Here is a 26,534-nt window from a genome sequence, read left to right on the forward strand (position 1 = left end):
CAGGCCAGAGGGGTCAGGGAGGCAAAAGCAGCAGGGTCACAAATTGTGCATGCTTGCAACTGATTCTTTTAGTTGTACTAGTTCCTCTCTACTCAGCACTGGTTAGGCCTTATCTTGAGTACTGTGTCCAGTTCTGGGCACCACACTTTAAGAAGGACACAGACAAACTGGAGAGAGTTTAGAGGAGGGCAATGAAGATGATTCAGGGACTGGAAACACAGCCCTGTGAGGAGAGACTGAAAGAACTGGGCATGTTTAGCCTTGAGGAGACTGAGGGGAGACAGGATAGTGCTCTTCAAGTACTTGAAAGGCTGCCACAGAGAGGAAGGCCAGGATCTCTTCTTGATCATCCCAGAGTGCAGGACACGGAAGAATGGACTCAAGTTACAGGAAGCCAGATTCTGGCTGAACATCAGGAAAAACATCCTGTTTGAGCAATACGACAATGGAACCGATTACCTAGGGTGGTGGTGGGCTCTCCCACACTGGAGGCATTCAAGATGAGGCTGGACAGCCATCTGTCAGGGATGCTCTGACTTGGATTCCTGCACTGAGCAGGGGGTTGGACTCGATGGTCTCGTAGGCACCTTCCAATCTTACTGTTCTATGATTCTGTGATCAGTGATGACGTTGTACAATGTCACAAACTGTGCTTGCTTACGACTTATCCCCCCTGCACCCACACTTTTCCTTGGTCTTTCAGGCCCAAATCCAGACAGGGAGGATGGAGTGCCTGGGACCAGCAAAAGTGCCCCATCTTGTCCTGGTCCTGTATTGCCTTATGAAGTACCTGAGCCTTAAGTGTTTTGCTAATGAGGTTTTCCTGTGAGTTGACCCAGGCCAGTCTGTTGCTTACATCAGTAGCTGGCAGGATGGGTTAAACGGTGAGAGGGAGCCCTCTTCTAGTAGTAAGGCTAGATGCTTCATAAAGCAATACGGGACTAGGACAACATGGGGCACATTTGCTGACCAAGGAAAAGTGTGGGTGCATGGAGGGTAAGTTGTAAGCAAGCACAATTTGTGACATTGCACAACATCATCATTGATCACAGGGCACATCCGTTAAGGTATCAGCCTTATCTTCCAGTTTCCTGGCTTTGTGAAGCTTGAGCCAACATGAGACAGCCTTAACTCTGGTCTTAAACTAGCAGGAAATTCACTGAATTTCCTTTGTTTTTGAAAAGGAAATTTATAGTTACAGTGTTGTCTGTCCTACCCTCTGCTCAATGTATTTGAATCTGCTTTCTTGCAAGTTGACCTACAGTCAGGGCCAGAAATATTGGAACAAGGATAACTGTTTTGGCAGTTGGCCTCTGCACACCACCACATTGAAGTTGAAAGGAAACACACCCAGATGGGAGCAAAGTCAGGACTTTCAGCTGTAATTCAAGGGGTTTGACAAAAGTGGGGCACCAACCATTCAGGAAGTACAGGAAGCATCTCGAGGGAGGAAACTCAGCATTTGGTCATGTCCATGGGTTCCAGACTTCAGGCAGTCATTGACTGCCAAGGATTTTCATCCAGGTATTAAAGGCGATCCTTAAGTTTGACGTGATGTTGGTTTGTTCCATTACTTATGAGCCACCAACGATGGGTGTGTGTGTATGCCACTGGCTGTCCTTCCTGAATGGTTAGTTAATCTGTAGTAACATGTAGCCTCACCTTGTGGTCACATTTCATATCTAAAGTAATAGGCCTGGCACATAGAAGTCCACTGTAATATAATTCCTCTGAAAACCTCGGTGTACTGGCAGCATGCTAGCTTCAAAAATGAAACTGACATGCCTGAGATAACTTTGCCAGCAGTTTATTTATTCATTCATTACATTTATACCCCACCTTTCTTCCACTGTGGAACTCAAGGTGGCTGCATGTGGTTCCCAGGTGGTCTCCCCTCCAAGCACTGACCAGACCCAGACCTGTGTAGCTTCAGCACAGTGACTGCCTCATGTGCCTTCAGACTACGCCCTGGGAAAGCTGTTGGCTTTCATGGGGCAGAAAAATCTTAATGACTTTTGAACTGCTGCTCAGAAGTTCACCAAACCAATGAAAGGCACATCCTATACTGATGAGACAGATCAGGGTAACAGCTGGATTTTATATTGTCAAACGCAATCATTATTTGCTTCTTCATCCCAGCAGCCCTAAGAAAAATCCTAGGTGTACCTAGCAGAGCCTAATTTGAATATTTGCAACCTCCTCTCACATTCCATTTTAAGAATATGACTACATGCAGACACTGTGCCTTAACACCAGACAGGTTTTTCCTCCTCCCCTCCTCCCCACTTTTGCTTTGATAAGTTCTTCTGATTAAGCATTCTGGAGAATTTGAAAGCTTGCCCACGAGTTGTGACCTTTGGGTTGGGTTGGGTTGGCCTGGCCTAATAAAGGTATTGCCTTAATATGGATTTCGGAAATCGTCTTATGGCCCAAACAGCTGAGTTTGCGTTTTGTACAAAGAAAAAATAGAGATTTATAGGAAAGAGGAAGTTTGCCATCTAGTGGTAGAATGAGGAACCTCCACCGCAAGACCTAAGAGCGCAATCCTGTGCATGTTTAGACAGGGAAAAGGCCTACCACTCCTAGCATTCTGGCTGGGGAATGCTGGGAGTGGTAGGCCTTTTCTGTCTAATCATGTATAGCACTGGGCCCTAAAACAATTCAAATTATTAGCCATTGTGCTTTTGTTTAATTCTGAGTAAACTTTTCTTAAGCTAAAAACATAAATCAGGACAATAATTTTGGAAATGACAAAAACACGGAAAAGCTTCCATTAACAAGGCTGACATTTCAGCATTCCAAGAGCAAAACCTCATTATCATCCCTCAGGGCCATCCTCTAGAATTTATTTATTAACAATCTGTATATACCGCTTCTCATTTGAAACGAATCCTGAAGCGATTTGATATATTTTGTGAAATATTCTCTTCCCTCGTATCTCTCTAGAGTTTGAGTAACTGGCTAGCTGTACATCACAGCCCATACTGGTGCTTCATAGTTCAGACAAGTAAAAAAGGATGTTTGCAAATTCCTTGTGCTCAGGAAGTTCTCAGTGGGGAAAGCCATCAAGAAGATATTGTGGGTGTTGCACTGGAGCAATTTTTCATGCTTAGGCATGAGATGCAGACCAGAGCAGGGAGGGTAAGAGTCAGGAGCCTGTCAGGACTCACGTCACAGAGCAGGGGTGTGCTACTTTTTCAGCCCTGAGGGCCGCATGTGATGATGGCTCAGGACATTGGGAGGCTGCTTATGCACACATCCCAGCGAGCCTCTTTTCTTGCAGGGAGGGAGTGGCGAGCCTTCTCTCCACACCCTCCCCAATAATCCTTTTTTAAAAAAACATTGTTATATTATTTTTAATTTTAAAAATATTTTTACATTTGTTTTACATTTTAAACTTTTTTTAACATTACATTTTTTACCATTTGGTTTAACTTTTTTTTTTTTTTACATTTTTATACTGCCCAATAGCTGAGGCTCTCTGGGTAGTTCACAATTAAAACCATAAAACACAACTTGAAAGACATAATATAAAGCTGTTAAAAGTTCAAAAATACCAGGTTAACCCAAGGTAAAACCCAGCAGCAGTTACAGCCCAGGGAAAGCCTGTCTGAAAAGGTGTGTTTTCAGGAGGCGTTTAAAAGATGTTACATTTTCTGCCTCCCAAACTACACAAGGGAGGGTTTGCCAGAGGATGGGTGCTGCTACAGAGAAGGCCCTATGTCGAGGTTCTTCACGGTGACATTCCATTCATTTTGGAATGACAAGCAAGGCCTCCTCTGAAGATCTTTTATGTTGCCTGGGTATGTACAAGGGAAGGCGGTCTGCTAGGTATCTTGGTCCCATGTTGTTTGGGGCTTTATTTGCTAATAACATAACCTTGTACATGGCTCGGTAGCTAATAGGCAGCCAGTGTGGTTCAGCAGAGGTGTTATGTCAGCATAGCTAGGTGTCCCAGTGAGCACTCTAGCTGTTGCATCCTGCACTAGCTACAGCTTTTGAACGACACAAGGGTAGCCCCACATAGAGCACATTGCAGTAGTCTAACATGAGGTTACCAGTGCATGGATCGCTGTCTCTAGGTTATCCCTATTCAGGAACGGGTGTAGTTGGCATACCAACTGGAGTTGGTAATTGGCGCTCTGGGCCACCGAGGCCAACTGGACCTCCAGTGACAAAGATGGATCCAGGAACACTCCCAAACTATGGACCAGCTCCTTCAGAGGGAGTGCAATCCCATCCAGAACAGGCAAACACTCCGATTCCCAGACTTGGGAACTGCCAACCCATAGGATCTCTGTCTTATCGGGATTCAGTTTCAGTTTATTGGTCCTCATCCAAGCCATAACTGCATCCAGGCACTGGTTCAGAATGTGCATGGCCTCTTCTGATTTAGATGTCACAGACAAATAGAGCTGGGTGTTGTCAGCATACTGGTGACATCTTGCCACAGATCTCCTGTATAATCCTGATACAGATTGCTCTTTCCTCACTGCTAGCAACACCAGGGAAGAGTGATCTCTATGAAGTCAGCAGCAGGCGGGAATTCAGCGGAGGCAGGGTGGTCAGTGCACTCTTGGAGGGTCGCACATAAGGTTTGGGCGGGCACAGGATGTGTACCCCTGTCATAGAGGGTCCTGATCTGTGGCCTGAAGAGTAGCAGGTGGGGACCAAGCTCTGGACAAAGAAGAGGACTAGCATGTAATTGGCTGGCCCAGTAAAGATGTTTCTTGGTGAGCAATAGACCAGAGCAGGTCACTTGATAAGGCCTGACCCTAATAAAGATCAGAGATATGGCTTGCACTCTGACCAAGTAATAAGGGGGATCAGCTTGCTGCCCTCCCTGCACAGACTCACTTTGCTTCTGCCTCACATCCAGCCTTGCTTTGCTTTCTAAATGTACACCTGGCATTTTCTCAGCATTACATTGCAGCCATAGCTAAATAAAGCTCTCCATTCTATTCAGCTACTCCAACTGGGTCAGATTAGTCACTCAATGAAGTGTCACAGACAATCTCTCCACACATACTCTTTGCTTTACACTTAACAAGCTCCAGATTACTGTGAAATACCTGTGAGGAGAACTGCTGTGATTCCACACATACAAATTAGTTATGCTACTATAAGACAATAGATCAGAACATGAGGACCCTACGCACACAGGCTTCAATCCTGTGCCGTTCCGGGGGAGTAAGTCCCACTGAACACAGTGGAACTTACTACTGGGTAAACATGCATAACACTGCCCTGATAGTATGTTTAGGCTGCAGTACCATTTACAGATAGAAAGGCAAACAGTCCCCAAATACTGCAAGATAAGCAGACAATCTCAGATTATACTTTTGGTGGTTATAAAAAAAAAAAATCGCTATTGTGAGCAGGAGAAATAAAACAGCCCATGAATCAAGGACAAGACGGAGAAAGTGAGAGATAGGCCCCTCCAAGAATAAGTGAACTGGCTGTCATGGATATTACAGAAAAATTCATTGTAATCCAAGAAGTATTTGTAATTCTGTTTAGTGCATCACTATGCTTCGTTTAAAATGAACCTTGTAAAATTCTTGCGGCGTAAATAGTCTGCTTAGTAATCTTAGACTCATGACTGGTTCATTGTTGCTGCCTAAGACTAGTTTATTGTTATTGCTTCTGATCTTATATAATACATAAGAAATAAGGTATGAAATATGTTATATTCACTCTTTTTCTTAGCCTCATTTTTGAATAGCTGTTTCCCCTTTGCTAATCACTATCTGTAAAGCAGGGGCAAACAACCATTTCAGGCCTGAAGGCTGAATCTAAATCTTGGAAGGGTCTTGAGGGCCACATTCCAGAAGTAGGTAGGGCTAAAAGCAAAGGGGAGGGGCTCTGCAGTGGACCTGGCCAAGTTTTTTTTTTTTTTAAATCAACTGAATTTACAGAACAGCAGGATTCCACTGGACATGCCTCAACTTCTCCTGCCAGCCTGCCCCCTGCCCCAGAGCAGATGCAAGCCACAAGGAGTTCAGTTCAGTAACATGCATTTCTACTCAGAAGTATGCCTTCCCATGATGCACGCCCCCCCCGCCCCCGTAAAATTCAGTGCTTTTACAGTACAAACAAACACATCAAATTAGACTTTGTTCACCTGCTTCCACCGGCTGAATCACTATCTCTGGAAGAGGAAAGACTTTGAAAGGGGCTTAAGTGGAGGGAACTTGCCAAAGATGCTCCCACAGACTCCTCTCCACTGAGTGTTCACCGTTTCCAAGATGAAGGAAATTTTCTGGAACATGGGGATCCTTTTCCTAGCAATTTGTCATTCAAGTCGTCAATGTTATAAGGCATGTTGCCAGAAAATATCCAATATGACCTTCTTAGCAGGGACCTTATTAGGACAAAGTTACATGAAACATTTGTGTCTGAATCATCACAGCAGAAAAGCCAATCTGGTCCCCAGTGGAGAAAGCCCCTTGAAGGGTAAAGAAATGCTCAGGGACAACATTATCCTTTTATCTGTCCTGGATCTCCCACCACTCAGCTTCATTGGATGACCCCAGGTTCCAGTATTATGAGGAGGAGAAACATTTCTCCCAGTCCACTTTTCCCACACTTCACATAATTTTATACACCCCTATCACCTCACTCACTTGTTTTCTAAGCTAAACAGCCTGAATGTTGTAATTTTTCCTCATAGGGGAGATGCTCCAGCCCCTTGATCATTTTGGCTGCCCTTTTCTGCACCTTTTCCACCTCTACAGTATCTTTTTTGATGTCTGGTGACTAGAACTGCATAGAGTATTCCAAAGATGATTGCACCACAGATTTGTATTAGGGCATTCTGATAGTGATAGTTTTATTTTCAATTCCTTTCATAATGATCCCCATGAAATTCACCTTTTTCACTCTGGATCAATCTTTTCAACAAGCTATCCTACACATACCCAAGATCTCTTTTTGGGTCAGTCACCACAGGTCAGACCCTATCAGTGTATATGTGAAGTTAGCATCCTCCCCCCACACTCCCCAATGTGCATCACTTTGCACTTGTTTACACTGAACTGCATTTACCATTTTAACACCCATTCTCCCAGTTTGGAGAGATCTTTTGGAGCTCTTCACTATCCCTTTTTATTTTACCAACTCTCCTTAATAATTTGGTGTTGTCAACAAACTTGGCCATCACACTTCTCACCCATAACCTCCACTTTAAGAGCTTACCATTCATTCTTTCACTCTGCTTTTTGTTCTTTAACAAGTTACTTATCCATAACAGGACCTCTCCCCTTATCCCATAACTGCTATGTTTGCTCAGGAGACTTTGGTGAGGCACTTTGTCAAAAGCCTTTTGGAAGTCCAACAAACAAATTCTACTAAATCGCCCCCACAAGTTTAACGACACTCTCAAAGAACCCTAAAAAGTTAGTGGGGCAGCATGCACTTTTGCAGAAGAAATGTTGATTCTTTGTCAGCAAGACTTGTTCTATACACTTGATGAATTTTATTGTTAATATTACTTCCGATCAATTTACCTGGAACTGACATTAAGTAAACCAGCTCATAATGTCCTGAATTCCTTTTTGAAAATTGGTGTTACACTGACCACTCTCCAGTCCTCTAGCACAGAGGCTGCTTTTAGGGATGTGTTACATATTTTTATTAGAAAATCAGCAATTTCACATTTGAGTTTTTAAAGAAATCTTGGATGGATACCATCGGGATCTGATGGTTTGGTTGTTTTCAATTTGTCAATAAGATCTAGAACGACATTTCTTTTCACAACTATTTGCCTCAGTTCCTCAGACTTGGTTCCTGAAAATATCAATTCAGGCATGGGATCTGCCCTACATCTTCTGCTGTGAAGACAGCTGCAAAGAATTCATTCAGCTTCTCTGCAGTCTCTTTATCCTCCGTTAGTATTTCTTTCATCCCTTGTCACCCAATGGTCCAACTGCTCCTTTGGTGTTTTCCTGTTTCTGATGCATTTAAAGAATTTTTTAGTGTTGGTCTTAACGTTATTAGCTAAATGTTTCTCAAAATCCAATGTTGCATTCCTTATTGACTGGTTGAATTTTGTTTGTGCAAGTTTGTGTTCCTTATTCTTCTTGCTAGGACACTTCCATTTTGTGAAGGAAGCCTTCTTATCACCAGTAGTATCCTTGACACTGCTTGTCAACTATGCTGGTGACCTCTTGGACTTGGTGCTACCTTTCCTGATCTGTGGCATACATTTTAGCTGAGCTTTTATTATTGTTGCTTTGAGTAACCCCCAAGCATTCTGGAGAGATTTGACTCTCTTGACTTTCCCTTTCAACTTTTTTGCCTGTTTCCTCATTTTTGAGAAGCTTCTTCTTTTGAAGTAAAATGTGATTATGTTTCATTTTCAGCTTACATATACATTAAATTTGATAACACTTTTATTGCTGTTTCTAGGCTGTTCATTAATGCTCACATCTCATACTACGTCCTATTACTTTCTTCTCTTTGTGGTATATGGAATATGAGGTAGAAGAGCTTTCCCCAACTGGGTGCCTTCCAGGTGTTTGGGACTATAACTAAACCATTCCTGACCATTGGCCAAGCCAGTTGGGACTGATCGAGGTTGAAGTCCAAAACATCTGGAGGGCACCAGGTTAGGGAAGGCTGTGGTGGAAGGATAACTATTTCTTTAAGAACCGACTTTGGTTGTTTCAGGATCCAATGTAGTCTATACTAAGAAAGGGGTGAGCTGAGGCCTGGTGGCCTGCTAAACTGCATGGTGCTTGAATGCAGCACTCTCCTGCATTCGTGCTGTGAAATTCCCAGTTATGAGGATTTTCTCCAAATCTGTATAGGCTTTTAAATGTTATGGAATGTGACTCTAGGCAACAAAGTATGTGTGCATAAGGAAAATGCACGGGTGTATTGTACCCAGTATCAGAACACCTGAATGGGGCTTAAGTATATATGACAAAACAGTTCCTGTGTTTCAGCAACTGGGCCATTCTAGTGCAGTTTTCTTCAACTTGGTGCTCTCCAAATGCTGTGGATTTCAGCCCCCATCAGCTCAAGCCAACATGGCCAATGGCCAGGAGTCCTGGGAGTTGTCGTTCCAAACATGCTAGGTGCTCTAGCATAAACAAGAGTGTGAAACTAGGGTAGGGTATGCAATTAGGATTGGATTTGATTTGCAGTGGATCCCATTCATTTCCATGCTAATGGTATAGAAACAGCTATTTCTGTCTATCGTTCTAGCATGCAAATGCAAGAGTTTCAAATCTCTATCCATCCTCTTTATTCATAGGTGACCCTATTTTGTATCCTTTACCTTTTTAAGAAACTGAACTGGATTTCCTGCAACTTCATAGAACCTTATAGTTTTCTTGCATTTTTCTATCCTACCCATACCAAGTTTGCATCTAACATGAAGTGGTGTGTGACAACTTTAAATTCACTACTCTGCATTATTGTCCTGCAATATAGGTTTGTTTGTTGCACCTGTCCTATGATGCAACTTGCTTAGATTTGGCATGTAATTACTGATTGTTCATAAACAATTGTTGTTTTATGAATGGTACTGGAGAAGGCTCTCAGTGTTCAGAACAAATGTGAACATTTGTTAGGAACAAAAGTTAGTCATCCTAACTTCTGCTCTTCAGTAGATGGTGATGATGTGATGATGTTCTTGACCACTGGAAGTACTTGAGATCCCACTGACAAGCCATCTGGAAAGGAAAGTTGTGTCCCAGGGTGATTCATCAGGTATATTCCAAAGTTAGTCTGAAAAAACAACCACATAGTTGTTAGTCTAGAAGATCAAATACCCAATAGATTGCACAGTGGCAAATTGCTATGACTTCAGATGGATAAACTAAATACCAGTATATATTGTAACTAATAGCAATATATTGAACAATGAAAATGGCCAGGTCATTTAAGAAGATGTTTAGAACCATTTCCATTTTTCTACTTGCCTAATTTAAAAGGAGAAGGGGACGGCAGAGGATGAGATGGCTAGATAGCATCACTGATGCAATGAATATGGACTTGAGCACACTCCGGGAGAGAGCGCAGGACAGGAAGGCCTGGCGTGCTATGGTCCATGGGGTCACGAAGAGTCGGACACGACTGAACAACTGAACAACAACTTGCCTAATTTAGATTTAGCACATCCCAAGAGTCTGAGGGAGCACTGTAGTATTTGCCACAGAAGTTACTTTAGCTTTCATTTTAAAAAGTGCATCTTTATGGCTGCAAAGATGGGCTTGACAAAGTGAGGGCAATGAGCTTGCTGAAATCTCAGAAGGCAAAGAGGTGGCCAAGTAAGGGCCAAAACAGACATTGTGTTACCGTGTAATTAAAGTAATCATGCCTGTGGTGTTTTGTTTTTTTAAATTAGATCACAGGCAGGCACGTTTCACTCTTCCCTCCCCAGCTGCTATCCTGACAAAAATCACCCCCACAAGGCAATTTATTTTAGGAAGAAAAAGCTTTGACTAGTGCCAATGGGAGCTTTTTCTTCCCCTTGCTAATTGCTGCAAAGGGCAAGGGGTGATTTGCATGAATCAGTAGGGAAGAGTAAAATCTTCCTACCCCACACGCTGTGGTCCCGATAAAAATAAAGCCTCCTATCTTACTATTAATTTTTGTTAAAGCCCCAGGTGTGATTGCTCACTATGCAAATAAAGTAACATCTAGTTTGGTCCAGTGCCTGCATAGTTAATTACATTTTCCAGGGACTAGCAGAATGAGAATAACTGAGCAATCCTATACACAAATCATGCCAAGGAGATTTACCACCACTATGCCAGCACAACATCCATCACGTAAACCAGAAGTGGACAATATGTGCCCCACCTGCATTTTTGCAGCTCTTGCTGCCCTCCAAATTGCCACCAGGATGCCGCCAAATTTTGGTGGGGCGGCAGCAACAAAAAAGCTGCATTTGCACTTAAGGTGTGTGGGGAAGGTGCACCTTATTTGAATGGAAATTAGTGCTCCCCTGGGGCTTCTGGGAGCATGGTTTGCATTAAAAGGCATGCACACCTTGCTGTAAAGGGGAATTCGGTGGCATTTGGTGGCAATTCGGTGGTGGAATAGCAGCAATTTCAGTTAGTTAGTTAATTTAAAGCATTTGTATCCCGACCTATATCATTAGAATCTCAGGGCGGCGTACAGATAAAATCAATTTAAACAGTGTAAAACAATAAGCAATTGGAGTGGCGGGGTGTGTGCAGTAGGTTCCAGGGGTTGGAAATTAGCCCCCAGGCCCTCTGAAGTTGCCCACACTGAAATATACTCACCCAGCCCAGAATAGGAGGGGGAAGACACACACAGTGGAGCAACAATGATGGCTACACCCCAAAAATTCATGACACTACCGATGCCCATCAATCGCAGGCTGTTGCAGTGACAACACCCCAATGCCAGTCAGACACAGAGGAAGCCAACACATGAATGCCAATGTAGACATGCCCCCAGCACAACTTTCTGCACTGCTCAACATACAAAATGATGCCACAGCCCCCCATGCCATAAGCTCCAGCGATACAGGCAGCAACGAACCAGCTGCTGAGAGTCCACAGGCATCCATGTAGGCAAGGATTTAAGCCCCCTTGCACCATTACACAATGATCACAAGCACCGTTTTTGCTCAGAACACCCAGAAGGAAGGAAGGAAGTCATATCACACAGAATTGTATTGCCCCTGCAGTAGGCTTCGAACTCTTAATTTAGAGGTGCCAAGATAGTGATAAATCAGATCCAGATTTACTTACAAGGAGATACTTTATTGAGTAACTTACAGCACACAGGTGTACCCAGTGGTTGGATCAGACAGCTTCTCTGAACCCAGAGCCATCAGGTAAAATGGGTCATATACCATACATGTCAGCAGTGAGGCAGTATGGCAACAGCAAGTGTTAATTAGTGTTCATTCCCAGCATAGACTCTTTCCCAGCAAAGGCACCTGCAGCTTTAAGACAAACAAGCTTCACTTCCCAGGCGCATCCTGATAAGACACTCCACTTGTTAGTATGGAATGTGCTTGAGGCTGCCCTATCACTCTTTGACTCATCCCGGTAAATCAAGAAGCCTGTTAGGGAAAACAGCAACCTTCTGAACCAAAGTCAGATAGCACTATGAATCATCTAAGCCCCTCTAAAACTACTAATAGCTTGGTTCAGGCCTGGGGTCTTACAAGAACTCACATAGTTCCCTTGGCAGGAGGCCTGCAAAGAGCCCCCTCAGGACAAGGGTTCAGGACCCACTGAGGGAGTCTTGGCCCAAGCAGGAAAAAAGAGGGACCTGGACAGCTAACAAGAGAAGCCACAGCCAGAAATGGATGGCTCACTGCAAGGGCATGGGGTTGGGAAGCAGGAGACACGAGTTCAAGCCCCATAATGGGAAATGGGGGAAATATGCCCTCTCTCATCTTTTGATTGCCTGGCTCTAGCATTATGTGAGAGGGAGAAAAAAGGTCTCCCTATTCACTTTCTCTGCACCATGCATGGTTTATAAACCTCTATCATGTCCCCCTTACCCACCCTTTTTCTATGCTAGAAGGCCTCACATTTTGTAACCAGCCCCCTGATCATATGGGTTGCCCTTTTCTGCACCTCAACATACTCTTTGAGGTGTGGCAATGACAACTGTACACAGTATTCAAATTGTGGTCACACCATAGATTTACAGTCAGGGCCAGAAATATCGGAACAAGGATAACTGTTTTGGCAGTTGGCCTCTGTACACCACCACAATGAAGTTGAGAGGAATCACACCCAGATGGGAGTGAAGTCAGGACTTCCAGCTGTAATTCAAGGGGTTTGACAAAAGTGGGGCACTACCCATTCAGGAAGGACAGCCAGTGGCATACACACACACACATCATTGGTGGCTCATAAGTAATGGAACAAATGGCTGACAAGCAGCTGCATGGCCAGGTGTGGCCTGTTTCCTGGGTACCCCATGACCAATCAAGCAGATAAAAGGCCTGGAGGTGGTTCTGGGTGTTACATTTGCATTTGGTAGCTGTTCACTGGAACTCCCAACATGAGGTCCAAAGAGGTGTCCATGTGAGTGAAGGAGGCCATCATTAGGCTGAGGAAACAAAATAAACCCATCAGAGAGATAGCAAAAACAGTGGGAATGGCCAATACAACAGTTTGGAACATCCTTAAGAAGAAGGACTTAACTGGCAAGCTCAGCAACAGCAAAAGGCCTGGAAGACCACGGAAGACAACTAAAGTGGATGACCGCAGAATTCTGCTCACGGTGAAGAGGAACCCTTTCACAACATCTAGCCAGGTCAAGAACGCTCTTGAGGAGGGAGGCATGTCATTATTGTCAACATCTACAGTCAAGAGACGGCTTTATGAATGTAAATACAGAGGCTTCACAGCAAGGTGCAAATCACTGGTAACACTCAAGAACCAAAAGGCCAGATTAGCCTTTGCCAGCAAACACCTGAAAAAGCCTGCCCAGTTCTGGAATAAAATTCTTTGGACTAATGAAACCAAGATTAACTTGTACCAGAATGATGGGAAGAGAAAAGTATGGAGAAGGAAAGGAACAGCTCATGATCCAAAGCATACCACATCATCTGTCAAACATGGTGGAGGCAGTGTTATGGCATGGGCATGTATGGCTGTCAATGGAACCAGGTCACTGGTGTTTATTGATGACCTGACTGCTGATAAAAGCAGCAGGATGAATTCTGAAGTGTATAGGGCTATACTTTCTGCTCAGATTCAGGCGAATGCTGCCAAACTGATAGGACGCCGCTTCATATTGCAGATGGATAATGACCCAAAACATACAGCAGAAGCTACCCGAGAGTTTCTGAAGGCAAAGAAGTGGGATGTTCTTCAATGGCCAAGTCAGTCACCTGATCTGAACCCAACAGAGCATGCTTTTGACTTACTGAAGATAAGACTGAGGGCCAAAAGACCCACAAACAAGCAGCAGCTGAAGGCAGCTGCAGTAAAGGCCTGACAAAGCATCTCGAGGGAGGAAACTCAGCATTGGGTCATGTCCATGGGTTCCAGACTTCAGGCAGTCATTGACTGCCAAAGATTTTCATCCAGGTATTAAAGGCGACCCTTAAGTTTGAAATGATGTTGGTTTGTTCCATTACTTATGAGCCACCAACGATGGGTGTGTGTGTATGTCACTGGCTGTCCTTCTTGAATGGTTAGTGCCCCACTTTTGTCAAACCCCTTGAATTACAGCTGGAAGTCCTGACTTCGCTCCCATCTGGGTGTGTTTCCTTTCAACTTCAGTGTGGTGGTGTACAGAGGCCAACCGCCAAAACAGTTATCCTTGTTCCAACATTTCTGGCCCTGACTGTAGCTCTTCAGCCAGCATATCGAGTATAGAATTCCACAAAGATTATGCATACTTGCTCAATTTGCTCAATGTGCATCACAGAATTTCATTTTTCTCATCACAGAGGTTGAATTGCTCGAGTGTAGAATTTTAATTTATTTTAGCATGGAGTACAGACTTGCCTATGTTATACTAATTTGCCCAAAGGGAATGAAATGACCATTCCAGCTTCTTCATTATACAGTACGTTTGAGAGAAATTCTCAGAGATAAAGTGAGAATGCAAAGAAAAAGGAGGTCAGGCCCATGTTTTGAATCATGAACAGAAATGAATACTTTAGCATATTCAGCTGAAGATAACTTGCAAGTGCTTTATTAGCAAAGCTAATGGTATCTCCAGACACTGCTTAATGAGCTTACGAGGAAGGCTGAAGTAATGCTGCATTATATGCTCCCCATAACTGCAGTGATGAGGGATTTGATCTTGCAGTGGGCTGTGGGCGAGTCAGTCCAGCAGAACTTTAGATATGTGCATTGTTTAAACCACATGAGCAATTCTTCTGACATCCACCAATACTTGAACATAAATCAAGTTGCTGTAATGTTCAAGCCACTGATCACTGTTGCTGGGAGACAAAGTTCATTTCTTCCAATTTTATCCTCTTCTTTCCTGCTTGTTGGTTTGGCAACTTAAGAAATGGTAAGTGAAAATGCATACTTTCCCCTATAAGCCAAAGCAGGAAAATGTGGATTTGGGGGAGAAATGCACATTTGGGGAGAAACACACATTTTCAGAAGTGTAAACTTGTGCAAGTGTGCACGTTCAAATGCAAATGCAAGCTCAGGAAATTGTGAACATTTCCCAAGAATTGTGCTCATGTTCACATTCAGGGTTGCAAATGCAATATGTTTGCATGACTTGCAAACAGGAATGAAATTCTTGTACATACTGAGTATTACCTACTATACATGAAAAGCCTTTCCAGGTAATTACAGCTTCAAGTGAATGATGTAGGAAAGGCTCAGTTTGAAATGAGAATTTCCAGTAAACTAACATCAAGTGTAACTAGAAACTAGTGCAACAGAGTATAAATTAATTAAATTAAGAAAAAAATCAGGTACCTGTGTGTTTCGCCCAATGCAAGGGGCAGATTGAAATTATTTTTAAAAACCTTGTGTTTTTAAAAATGGAGATCAGCCATTGCTTCTCTGTCCCAGACCGCATTGCTAGATGTAAACTGATACTTGCAACGCCTACCAATGACTAATTCATTCACTGTGCAAATCTTCATGTTGAGACTGGTCCAAAACTGCAGACTTCATGGCCACAGCATCTGGCCAAATTTTTAGACTTTTCTAAAATGTCTTCTCCCATCCTCTGATTATTTTTTGTTTACCACCTAGCCTGATGAACAATTGTGGAGATTTCAAAAAGCGTACACACTTCTGTGACATTTTGTTTGGAGAGTCTAATAAAACTATTGCCCAACTGTGGGTTTTGGATTTTTCTCATGGACTAGCACAGATATCTTTGCTTTTTTAAAATGTGTTTTAGAAAATACTGTATTTAACCACTCAAGAGGAAATCTTTTCTATCACCAGAAGAGAGACTTTGCACTGAGAGTTCCATTCCCTCCAACCAGTAGGTAATACTCAGTATGTACAAGAATTTCATTCCTGTTTGCAAGTCATGCAAACATATTGCATTTGCAACCCCGAATGTGAACATGAGCACAATTCTTGGGAAATGTTCACAATTTCCTGAGCTTGCATTTGCATTTGAACGTGCACACTTCCACAAGTTTACACTTCTGAAAATGTGTGTTTCTCCCCAAATGTGCATTTCTCCCCCAAATCCACATTTTCATGCTTTGGCTTATAGGGGAAAGTATGCATTTTGGGTGTGCACTTTTAGAAATGCGAATTTTCCCAATTGAAAATGCGAATTTTTCCTGATCGGAAAAAAAGACACTTGTGTTCAGGAATGTGAACAAGATGAACTGAGCTTCAAGGAGGAAACAGGAGAACCTCAATGAGCTCAAACATTATATGTTCACCCATCCCTAGGTAATACTCACAATTTGGCTTCAATTGATTTTTCTACCTCGTGCATGACCTAAAATTAATCTCCGACTTTGTTAATATAAGGACTGTCATGTTTCTCTCTATGGGCTCCCCTCGACATCTGATGGGGTGCAGGCATCTGCTGAAGTGTTAATGCCACGAATCCTCCTCATCTTATGGTCTACCTATATCTTATAGTATATATGTGTGTAAATAAAACTTACATCACATAAAATCTGTGAGTCTCCAGTGTCCTCCTCCTAAGGAAAATGAACCTGGGGTAAGCCCTGGAACTTGTTACTGCTTAGAAATGAGGTGCATACACATAACCTTATGCTTGAAACAACTCGCCTGAAAGCATGTGTGGACGGGTAAGACTAACAGTGCAATCTGAAACATATTGACCCAGAAGTAAATCTGATTAAGTGCAATGGCACTTACTCCCTAGTAAGTCTTTTGAATTGCAGCCTAACAGCTGATCTATATATGTAAGTGAGCAAGGCAAGTTGCAAAGCCAGATTCACACCATAGGTTAACAGCATGCTGCAGCTATGGCTAAGAATGTTATATCTGACTTCACCCTTAGAACACAAGATTATAACATAAGAAGAGCCCCGCGGGATCAGACCAAGGGTCCATCTAGTCCAGCATTCTGTTCACACACTGGCCAACAGGAGGCTTTGCAAACCTGTTTTGTCTTATTGGTCCACCTGAGCAAGTTTAATTCGAAGTTGACACGTACCAAAAAATGGGCTCTGCAGTCCCAGCATTAAAAATTAGCCTTGAGACTGCAGTTTGCAAAGTTATTAACATGAACTACTAAAACTCTCTATATTTCTTTGCTGACTTCAAGGGCATTTTTTTTCAGAATGCAAGGTCCCAGAACAAGCTTAAACACTAAACAGAATGCTGTGCTGTGAACTACGTAGCTTTATGTACCACCTTCTGATGTCAGTAGGGGGTTTGTAATATTAGCTTCTGCATGACTCTTCATCAGAAGAAAGAAACAAGTAAAAAAGCTACTTTTGCTGTAAAAGCATGCATAATAGCAAAGCTTGCAGTTGGAAATTCTGATAAAAGCTATCAAGGACATGGAAAAACACTACTAATCATTGAAGGTGCTAGAGATAATATCATATTAAAGTGTCATTTCAAGCACATATTTACTCACACACAAAGACATGGGACTAATTGCATTACTGGGATGAGATGTACAGAGAAATCAAAGAATTTAGATGTTATCCAATATTGACATTAGGCTTTGGCAGAAGAATTGGTTAGTATGAACACATTCCATTGAAGCCTTAAAAAAAAAAAAAGCTATTCATTTAAAATATACAAGAAAATTGGCATGCTGTTGTGTTCAGAAATCAAGGTTACAAACTGCATCATTCTGGGGCAGCACTACTGTTAGGCCTGAACAGAAGAACATTAACGCTAGTTTGAGAGGCCCTAAACCACTACTTCATATATTATATTCCAGGGTCACAGCTGTCTGAGCTAAGCATGATCACTGGACAAATCCCTCATGTCCTACTCGTGGGTTTCCCGCAGGCAGCTGGTTGGCCACTGCGTGAACAGAATGCTGGGCTAGATGGACCCTTGGTCTGATCCAGCAGGGCTCTTCTTATGTCATCTGTAAAATCCTACTTAAGTAGTAAGGATAATTTTACCATACATCAACTGCCAACGTGCACTTAAATGGTCTTCTGTATGATTTCAGGGACTGTTAGTTCCTTCTTTGACAACCTAGCTTCAAGAGCAAATTCTTCTGAAGAAATACTATTTAGGTCTAGTGCCTTTATACTAGGGATGCAGAATCTTTTCCAACCTGAGGGCCAAATTTCATTTTGGAGAAGCTCTTGGGGGCTACATTCCAGTGGTGGGTGGGGCAAAATGGGTGGGGCCAAAAATACCGGCATATAGTAGCTTCAAGCTCTTCCTGCCAGTAACTCAGCCTTAGTAACTCAACCTTTTAGAATGGAGGAAAAACTTACCAAAAGCCAGGAAACCACCAAATGATCTGGTTGGGGAAAATTGGGTGGGGCCAGGGGAAGGGGGTGGGGCCACCTGGGAAACCCTGGAGGGATTGGGACCCCAGGCAGGCTAGACTTGGCCCCCGGGACCTCAGGTTCTACACCCCCAATTACCAAGCAATCCTAGTTTCCCCATGGGATTTATGAATGGAAATGCATGAGGATGATCGTCTCCTTCCCCTTCCAGATACCCAGCAGCAAGATGTGGCTGTCATATAGTCCCATTCATCCCCATGGGTGATTAAGGCCACCCCTGAAGCCTTATTTTTGACCCACAGATGACCCCACCAAGTTCTCAGTAGTGTTCTTCCATCATGAGTGTTCTCACAACTGTCACCTTTTCTTCCAGCACTTGTTTGAAATCCCAACTGTGTTAAGGAAAGCAACTGAAACATTTAAACAAACAGCATTAACCTCATCTCCATCTGGTCATTCATTTATTTACACAGGGTTCAATCCAGACTAAGTCACCCTGAGGTCCCACTGAAATCAGTGGGACTTAAATTAGTCATGACTAAGTGGGACTAACTTAGTCTGCCTCCAACGCATTATTACAAACACGCACGCACGCACACCATCTGGAGAGCTGTTTCCTCTTGGATTTTTTTTTTAAATCCAGTAAGGCTCCAGGTTATGTTCTCAGAGCAGACAAAGGAAGCAGCAGGGAAAGGAGGCATACTGCAATACCCAGCTTAAGAAAGAGATATTTGTATACTGACCTTTCTATCTTTAATGGCAGCCAGGCTCTGAAGAAATTCCTTGTTTCGTTGGCCAGTTTGTTGGTCAATGCAAATAACCAGACATCGGTGACATGGCCCCATAACCTGAAATTTGCACAGAAAGTCTCTGGAATCATGATTTGGCAAGGATGCACAACACACCTGCTTTTACCTTGACAGGAAGAGCCTAGCAATTCTTTCTACCATTTATTACCAGCATCAAGTATGGCAGCGGGAGGGGCGGATGTAACCAAGCCAAAATGCTTGTCCCATTTACTGGCAGTGGCATTTACTTGTCCTTCTGCTACAGGGTGCTTTGGTTTATTTTCCAGAATTCTTTCCACCCCTGCCCTGATAGGAAGGAAGCATCAGTTCCTGCTTCGGCTGTCAGTCTGAGGTAATTTTTGATATTTAAAGCCTTAAATGGTTTGGGATCAAATTACTTGAAGGACCACCTTCACATGTATCAGCCTACCCACACTTGAAGATCAGCAACAAAGGCCCTTCTCACTTACTCACCTTAGAAGACAGTGAGATTGGCAAGTACATAAGAGAGGGCCTTTTCTGCAGTGGCCCCACACCTCCAGAATGGCTTGCCACTGGGGGTTGGTCAGGCCTCCAACGTTGCAGGCTTTTGGGAAGGCCCTAAAAACCTACTAGTTTACTCTGGCTGTCCCCTGACTGTGTTTTACCAGACTGTTCTAGTTGTAGCTGCAATTATGGTGCAGGATTTTAGGAATGTTTTATTGCTGGTGTCTGTTGTTTTATAAATGTTTTCTGCCTTATTATTCTATAGATTTTTAATTATACGGAATTTAATGTTGTAAGCCACCTTGGAAGGGCTTCTGGCCTGAAAGGTGGCCAAGAACTATTTTAAATAAATTAAGTAACTAAATAAAACAATATCCTAAATCCAAATCAGAGTGAGAACAGGAAGCATTCCTTTCTGCCCCCATTCTGTGGATAAGAATGTTCCTTCCTACCCAGAAGATGCCAGAGTGAAAGATGCAATGAAGTAGGATGACACCATCAGAGTGAGGGCAGAAGAAGGAAGCAATGCTTTCTTTCAGTATGGGTAAGAACGGAAGCAATTTTGAAAAGAAAAAACACCCAGCAGCAGCATGAGCGACTGCTGCCACACTAAGATCATATAAACAGGCAACCGCAAAAACTGTATGGGGAATTCTTTTGCCCCGCCATCAAATTCAATCTGGCAAAAAAATACAAAAAAACCAAGGAATTAAGTAAGTTTTGTCTCAGGTCTAACAAGAAGCCAGTTGATCTGCAGAGGGCATGTCATTTAGCAGGGCTCATGATTTGAACTGAGCAAGTGCTGAATAGCAGCAACAGTGGCTCCACCCAATGACTAATCCCTGTGGAAGCAGGAAGGCAGGCGGGCTCTATCAGTCCTACTCCACCCCCCGGGAATAGCATCACAGGTCTCTCCCCTTATGCTCTTCAGCAGCTCATTCCCATTTGCTTGTATGTTTTGGCTCGTACACTGGAGTGGACCACTGAGATTCATCAGTGCCAGTGTGGGGAAGTGATGGACTGGGACTGCTATTTATGCTATTGTTTTTATTATATAGCAGTGATGAAGAACCAAATTGTGCACCTTTTAAAATGTGTAACTTAAAAATTAAGACATTTTGAAATCTGGATTCCCCAGAATTTTCCCCGACACAGATTAGACAAATTCATGGAGGATAATGCTTTCATTGGCTACTAGTCATGATGGCTACATAATGGGGCTGTTCACACATCATGGCAGCAAATAAAAGGTTAATTAGCCATTATTTGTGGGATGCCTGCTGTGTGCAAACCACTTTGGATTTTCAGAAACAACCTACAAAGCCAGTGTGGTGTAGTGGTTAGAGTGCTGAACTGGGGCTCAGGAGACCCGGGTTTTAGTCCCCAGTCAGCCATGGAGCTCGCTGGGTGACTTTGGGCCAGTGACTGACTCTCAGCCTAACCTACCTCACAGGGTTATTGTGAGGATAAGATGGAGAGGAGGAACCATGTAAGCCACCCTGGGTTCCTTGCAAGAGGAAAAAAGGCAGGATGTAAATTAATAATAATGGTGAAACTTTGCCAGTGCTCTGTTACTATTCCCATGAGGATACTGAGCCCTTTGCCTGAAACTTGGCACATACAGAAGATAGTGGCTGAGCTGATGTATCAAACAGAAGAGTCCTTGGAATCAGGGGGCTGGGGTGGGGGGAGGAATGCTGGATACCAAATTGAAACTCCCTGTAGGCCGAACTGAAACTGTCGGCTGCCAGTTGCTTCACCCTGCACTGCATAACCGAAGGGAGCGATTAAATTATTATTTTTTTACAAAGTACACACTGTTCTGAAACATGCCCTCCTCCTCCAAGGAAAACGTGTTCATTATTTTAAGGGTTTTTTAAAATACATTTTGAAATGTTAACTGCTCAGCTTTTGAAAGGGAAAGTGGTGGGAATACCACAAACTAAGGGCATTTTGCTTTTGTGAAAAAGTATCTGAAGTAGAAATTTCTCCTCAACATTCAATGTCTTCTATTAAAGACAGTACACAGGTCAAAGAAAGCCATTGCTCAGATAGGTAGAAACAGGGCATGGACATTATACCCTTACATTATACCTACAGACAACTCAGTAGTACTAGCAGAAATGTTATAAGGAACTTATCATGGGTACCTAGGTTACCCAAATCAGTAGGACCATAATTATGCAGTATAAGAATATTAAAGAGTCCAGTATTCATTAACCTATTAATAATTAAAGAACACTGGCTGTTATACCAAATAAATTTTTCCCCATTTATTACATTTATGCTTCACTTCCCATCACAAAAACATTCTCCAAATGACTTATACAAGAAAGGATACAGAGGAAAACATCATAATCAATATGACAGAAATAAAGTCAATTTAAACCATAACCAATATGATACAAATATAAATAGGTACAGTAAATAATCTAAAAGCACTACAGTACTAAAACTTCCACCCACAATACATGTTAAACATCCAAATATTCTCTCTCCCCTCCCCAAACCCAGAATGAAAACCACAAAATGAACCAACAAGAAACTTGTATTAAATATGCATTTCAGTGTGAACTGCTTTGAGATTTGTTTTACATTAAGTGGTATAGAAGTATTACAAACAAACAAACAGTTGGGCTATATAAACCAAAAATATAAACCATTATCAAATAAAAACAGTAAAACATTAAAAACAACCTTTAAAAACTTAACAGTTAGAAAAAGCCGAGTTAAAAAGATGTGTCTCCATCCCGTTCCTGAACCCAGAGAGAGCGGGGACCAGTCACAACTCCAGCAAAGGGACTGCGTTCCAGAGTCTGGGAGCAGCACTGGAGAAAGCCCTTTCCCGCATGCCTGACATTCCAGCCTCTGCAAGGGAGGGTGTCTTCAAACGGGCCTCTCTTGCTAATCTTAATAACTGAGCAGATCAGTACCGAGAAAGGCGGTCCCTCACACAGCCAGGCCCTAAGCCGTTTAGAGCTTTAAAGGTTACAACCAACACCCTGAATTGAGCCTGGGAAACAATTGGCAACCAATGCAGATCTTTCAGTACTGGGGTGATGTGATCATGATCCCGTGCACCAGTTAGCAGCTTAACTGCTGCATTTTGCACCAATTGAAACTTTTGGATGCTCTTCAAGGTAGCCTCATGTACAGCATGTTCTCTCAAGGCCAGCAATTCTCCCCCTTCTTCCAGCATAGTGTAGCCTTGAGTAGCTCACCCCAAGGGATGCTCATGCACACACCAGGAAGCACCTGGTTTAAATCTTGGTCAATCCTGATGTGTAGTGGTGGCTATCTCCTTGTCCTTGCCATAACATGGGGGTTCCCAGTGCATTTGGGCCCATGGGTGCATTTGGAATTTTGAATAGGCTTTGTCAGCACCACCACAAAATGGCTGCCATAGGCTTGTTAGCTAGTCACAAAATGAATGCCATGGCCAGTCAAAATATTGGGAATAGGGATGGGTGAACTCACCCTAGTTAGGTTGTGTGGCGAGCCACAAGGCGGTCCACAGGCACCCGGCGAGCGGCTGCCTGATCCCTCACTGAGCCGCCATTTTGCATAAAAATGGCAGCTTTGCCTTTTTCATAAATGGCTATGTGTGCAAATGGTGACCATTTACACAAGATTACAGGTATAAATGGTCCATTTATGCCTGCAATTTTGCATAAATGGCTGCTTTACAGCTGCCATTTGCACACATGGGCATTTACGAAAAAGGCCAAGCTGCCAATTTTACGCAAAATGGCAGCTCAGCGAGGGACTGGGTGGCCGAATGCTTGCACGACTTGGCATGCACCGAGTTGGGCAAGCCAGGAATCCATGGACTGAAATCCGGGAGTTGAGTGGGGGGATGTCCACCAGACGCCATCCCCTTCCCAGACTCCCACAACATCCTTAACTGGGAGTGCCCCACTGTGCATATGCACTCTCTCTGTAGATACATGCTTTCTCTTGCGTTCTATGTGTGTGCTACTTCCCTCCCTCTGCACTCTGTGTGCATGTATGCTTTCTCTTGCTGTGTGTGCATTCTCTCTCTCTCTCTCTCTCTCTCTCTCTCTCTCTCTCAGCCTGCTTGCCTGCCTGCTTGCCTGCAGGCTCTCTGCCTCCACCCTGCACCACACAAGAGACTGTAGAAGGCTTAAGTAAGCTAAATGTTTGCATTGACATAATCCTATTACTCATATAAATTCCATGCATCAGAAAAATCCTGGTAAGCACCAAGTCTTAAATTAGGGAAGATGTAGAAATTCCTGTTCCTTTTTCAGTCAAGTTTTAATTAATTTAATTACCCTGGCACTTTTATCGTTGACATAAAAAGGAATGGAAATGATTGGATATTTCAATTGTAAATCTGCAGACACTGGGAGAAAAGTCATAAATCATTTTAAGACAAATTTATTAACAGTAAAATGTGCTCAATCTTTTTGGAACACACAAGCAATGAGAAACCTGCAGATGGTTTGCAAAATTCAGCAAAAAACCACACACCTATCCCTTTAAATAGTTTTGTTCCCATCACATTTGTGGATATATATATTTTCTCATGCGTGCTGCCAGATAAGGCTTTGATCACAGCATCGGCCTGCCCATTCATGGAAGTGTATGGGGGTCGTTTTCTACTCTGACCCTCTTGTGATTTCTTACCAATTCTTCCATCTTTTTCCTTAACGCAGCTGCACAACGTTTTCTGACTGCTAGTACTCACAGCCCTCCACCTGGAAAACAGCAGCTATGGAAGCTTGCAGTGTGGGCTGGATGTGACCCCTATCCAGCCCTGTTTTCAGCCCCTTTCTCCTGGTTGCTCTGCTTTCCCTCCCACTGATTTCTCTCCTCCAGCCGGTTGCTCCACTCTCCTTCCCTGTCCCTTGACCTCTCTTTATCTTTCTTTGGGTCCACCACTGCAGCTGACAATCACCCCTCCCTGTCCCAATATCCTCAACGGAAACAGCGGTGGTGCTTCTGAACGGAAGCCGCACAGCTTTCATGTGAAGCAGGCAGCCACCAGCTGAGATTGCCAAAATGCACTGCTCCATGGAAGCTGCCTGCTGCAGATGAGAGCCATGCAGCGACCATACAGAAGTGTTGCCACCACCCACTCATGTGAGGACGTCAGGATGGGGTGGGGGTTAGCAGTGGCCAGTGGGTGGGCACAGCAGCTGGGGGGACAGAGAGCCTCTGTGAGTCCACTGGTACCTGTGGGCACCGCATTGCAGAATGCTGCCACAGCACTAGCCCCCTTAACAGCACAGCCTGTCTAGACACACAGTAATACAAGTTTCTGTTTGGATGGCTGTAACTAGCAACTATTCTGTAGGATCAGCCAGTGGTGGCTTCGATGTCAGTGGGGCAGTGAATCCACTCTGGGTTTCAGTCAGAACCAGTTGGAACTCTAAAGTTCTGACTGAAATCCAGAACAGATTCACCGCCCCACTGACATCGGAGCCACCAGCCTCCACTGGGATCAAGCCTATTACTTTCTTGCCTTCATCTTTGGCCTTGCAAGGAATTGCTATTTTCTCCTTCCCAAGCTTTAAACTACAGCTGCACCCTTTCATACCTTGAAATGCAGAGCTCCAATGGCAATCTCCTCCCACAGGTCTTCTTCGAATGGCTCATTTGTGCTGATAACAATGTTGGCACGGAAGCGATAGATGAGTTCATCGGGGAGAAGTGATTCACCTAGTCTGTTCCACAGAAGCAAAGAAGGGGAAAAAAGGCTATATTAACCTAAATGAATTGTTTACTCACTTGTGATTTCGGGTTTCTCAGTCCAATAAAGGCACACTTCCATTACATTTAAAGGCAAACCTATTGCACAACCTTAATTACCATCATGAGGAACGTTAACAATATTTGAGCAAGAAAATATTACAATTACATTCTTTGCAATTACATTCTTTGAAGGATGAAGCTAAAAAAGGAGTCATGGATGCAGGCAGCAGTGCAGTGGGGTACTGGCACTTTAAAAAAAAGAATTGGCACAGATGTTAAATGTCTTAAACTGGTTGGATAACAAGGTCAAATCTAACCGATGTTAAAGCAAACTGGGCAGCTGTACGCATTCCACTATCAACTACAGTGGGAAAACTGCAAGAGGAAAGCAATTTAATAGAAATTACACACACATAATTTGGCTGTAAGGCAAGAGGGGTGGCCACTGACATCCCACAAAGTGGTTTAGTCTGCCTCTCACTGCCCCACTTCTACTTATAAAGAGCAGTTTTGACTGGCTCACCACCCGAGGAAGCAGCACGCAAACCTTGGGGCCCCTGGCTTGAATTCTGACTGCTCCTAATATTAGACTACCAGCATAAACAACACAGGATACAGGAGAGTGTGTGAATAGTATCCTTACATTGTGTTGGATGGGGGGCTTCCCAAATTAACAACCAGCAAGGTGTTGGATGCGGACTGGGGAAATGCAGCTTCAAAATCCCCACGTGGTCATGGAGGGTACTGGGTGGCATTCGGTCAATTGCTATCAGCCAAACGTCACTCACAGCATTCTTATAAGATTAAAATAGGGCAAGTCCCAAGTACCCTGCTTTGAGGAAGGGTGGCAGATATAAGGTTTTCAAATAGACACCCCATGTTTTAATATTATATTCCTCCTTGTATGGTTTTTGTATGCCCTGGCCACATCTGAGTCCATGTACTCTGTAACTGTAAGGCCTTGTCACTAGACAGCCTAGGCTTTATTGCAGAGCCTGACACTGTGCAAGACTTAGACTGTGCAGCAAATACAAGTCCAGCTCCAGCCTGGAGAAAAGAGTGACCCCGGAGAACAAGGAAGCTGTCCATCCCATTAAGAAGTGATAAAAAGCAAAGGCAGCCCTGGTGGCCGTAAATAAAATTACAAAATCCGCATTAGTGTGATACCTTTATGAGGCCAACCAAAA

The 26,534-nt window shown here is 43.4% G+C and overlaps 1 protein-coding gene across 1 annotated transcript in view; it reads right to left on the bottom strand.

Moving 5' to 3' along the window:
- Positions 1-7,459: 7,459 nt before the first annotated feature.
- The window catches only part of MOCOS (molybdenum cofactor sulfurase), a 175,657-nt gene continuing 156,582 nt past the window's right edge, over positions 7,460-26,534 (bottom strand). The window contains exons 13-15 of the mRNA XM_084857561.1: positions 25,193-25,319; positions 19,099-19,203; positions 7,460-9,735 (exon numbers count right to left, since the gene is read on the bottom strand). Of these exons, the coding sequence (XP_084713687.1) occupies positions 9,592-9,735; positions 19,099-19,203; positions 25,193-25,319 (376 nt within the window). The 3' untranslated portion in view covers positions 7,460-9,591. The remainder of the gene's footprint in view (positions 9,736-19,098; positions 19,204-25,192; positions 25,320-26,534) is intronic.

Source organism: Heloderma suspectum, chromosome 5 (genome assembly GCF_057233095.1).
Source record: "Heloderma suspectum isolate Gila_16-S chromosome 5, 16-S_ref, whole genome shotgun sequence".
NCBI lineage: Eukaryota > Metazoa > Chordata > Lepidosauria > Squamata > Helodermatidae > Heloderma > Heloderma suspectum.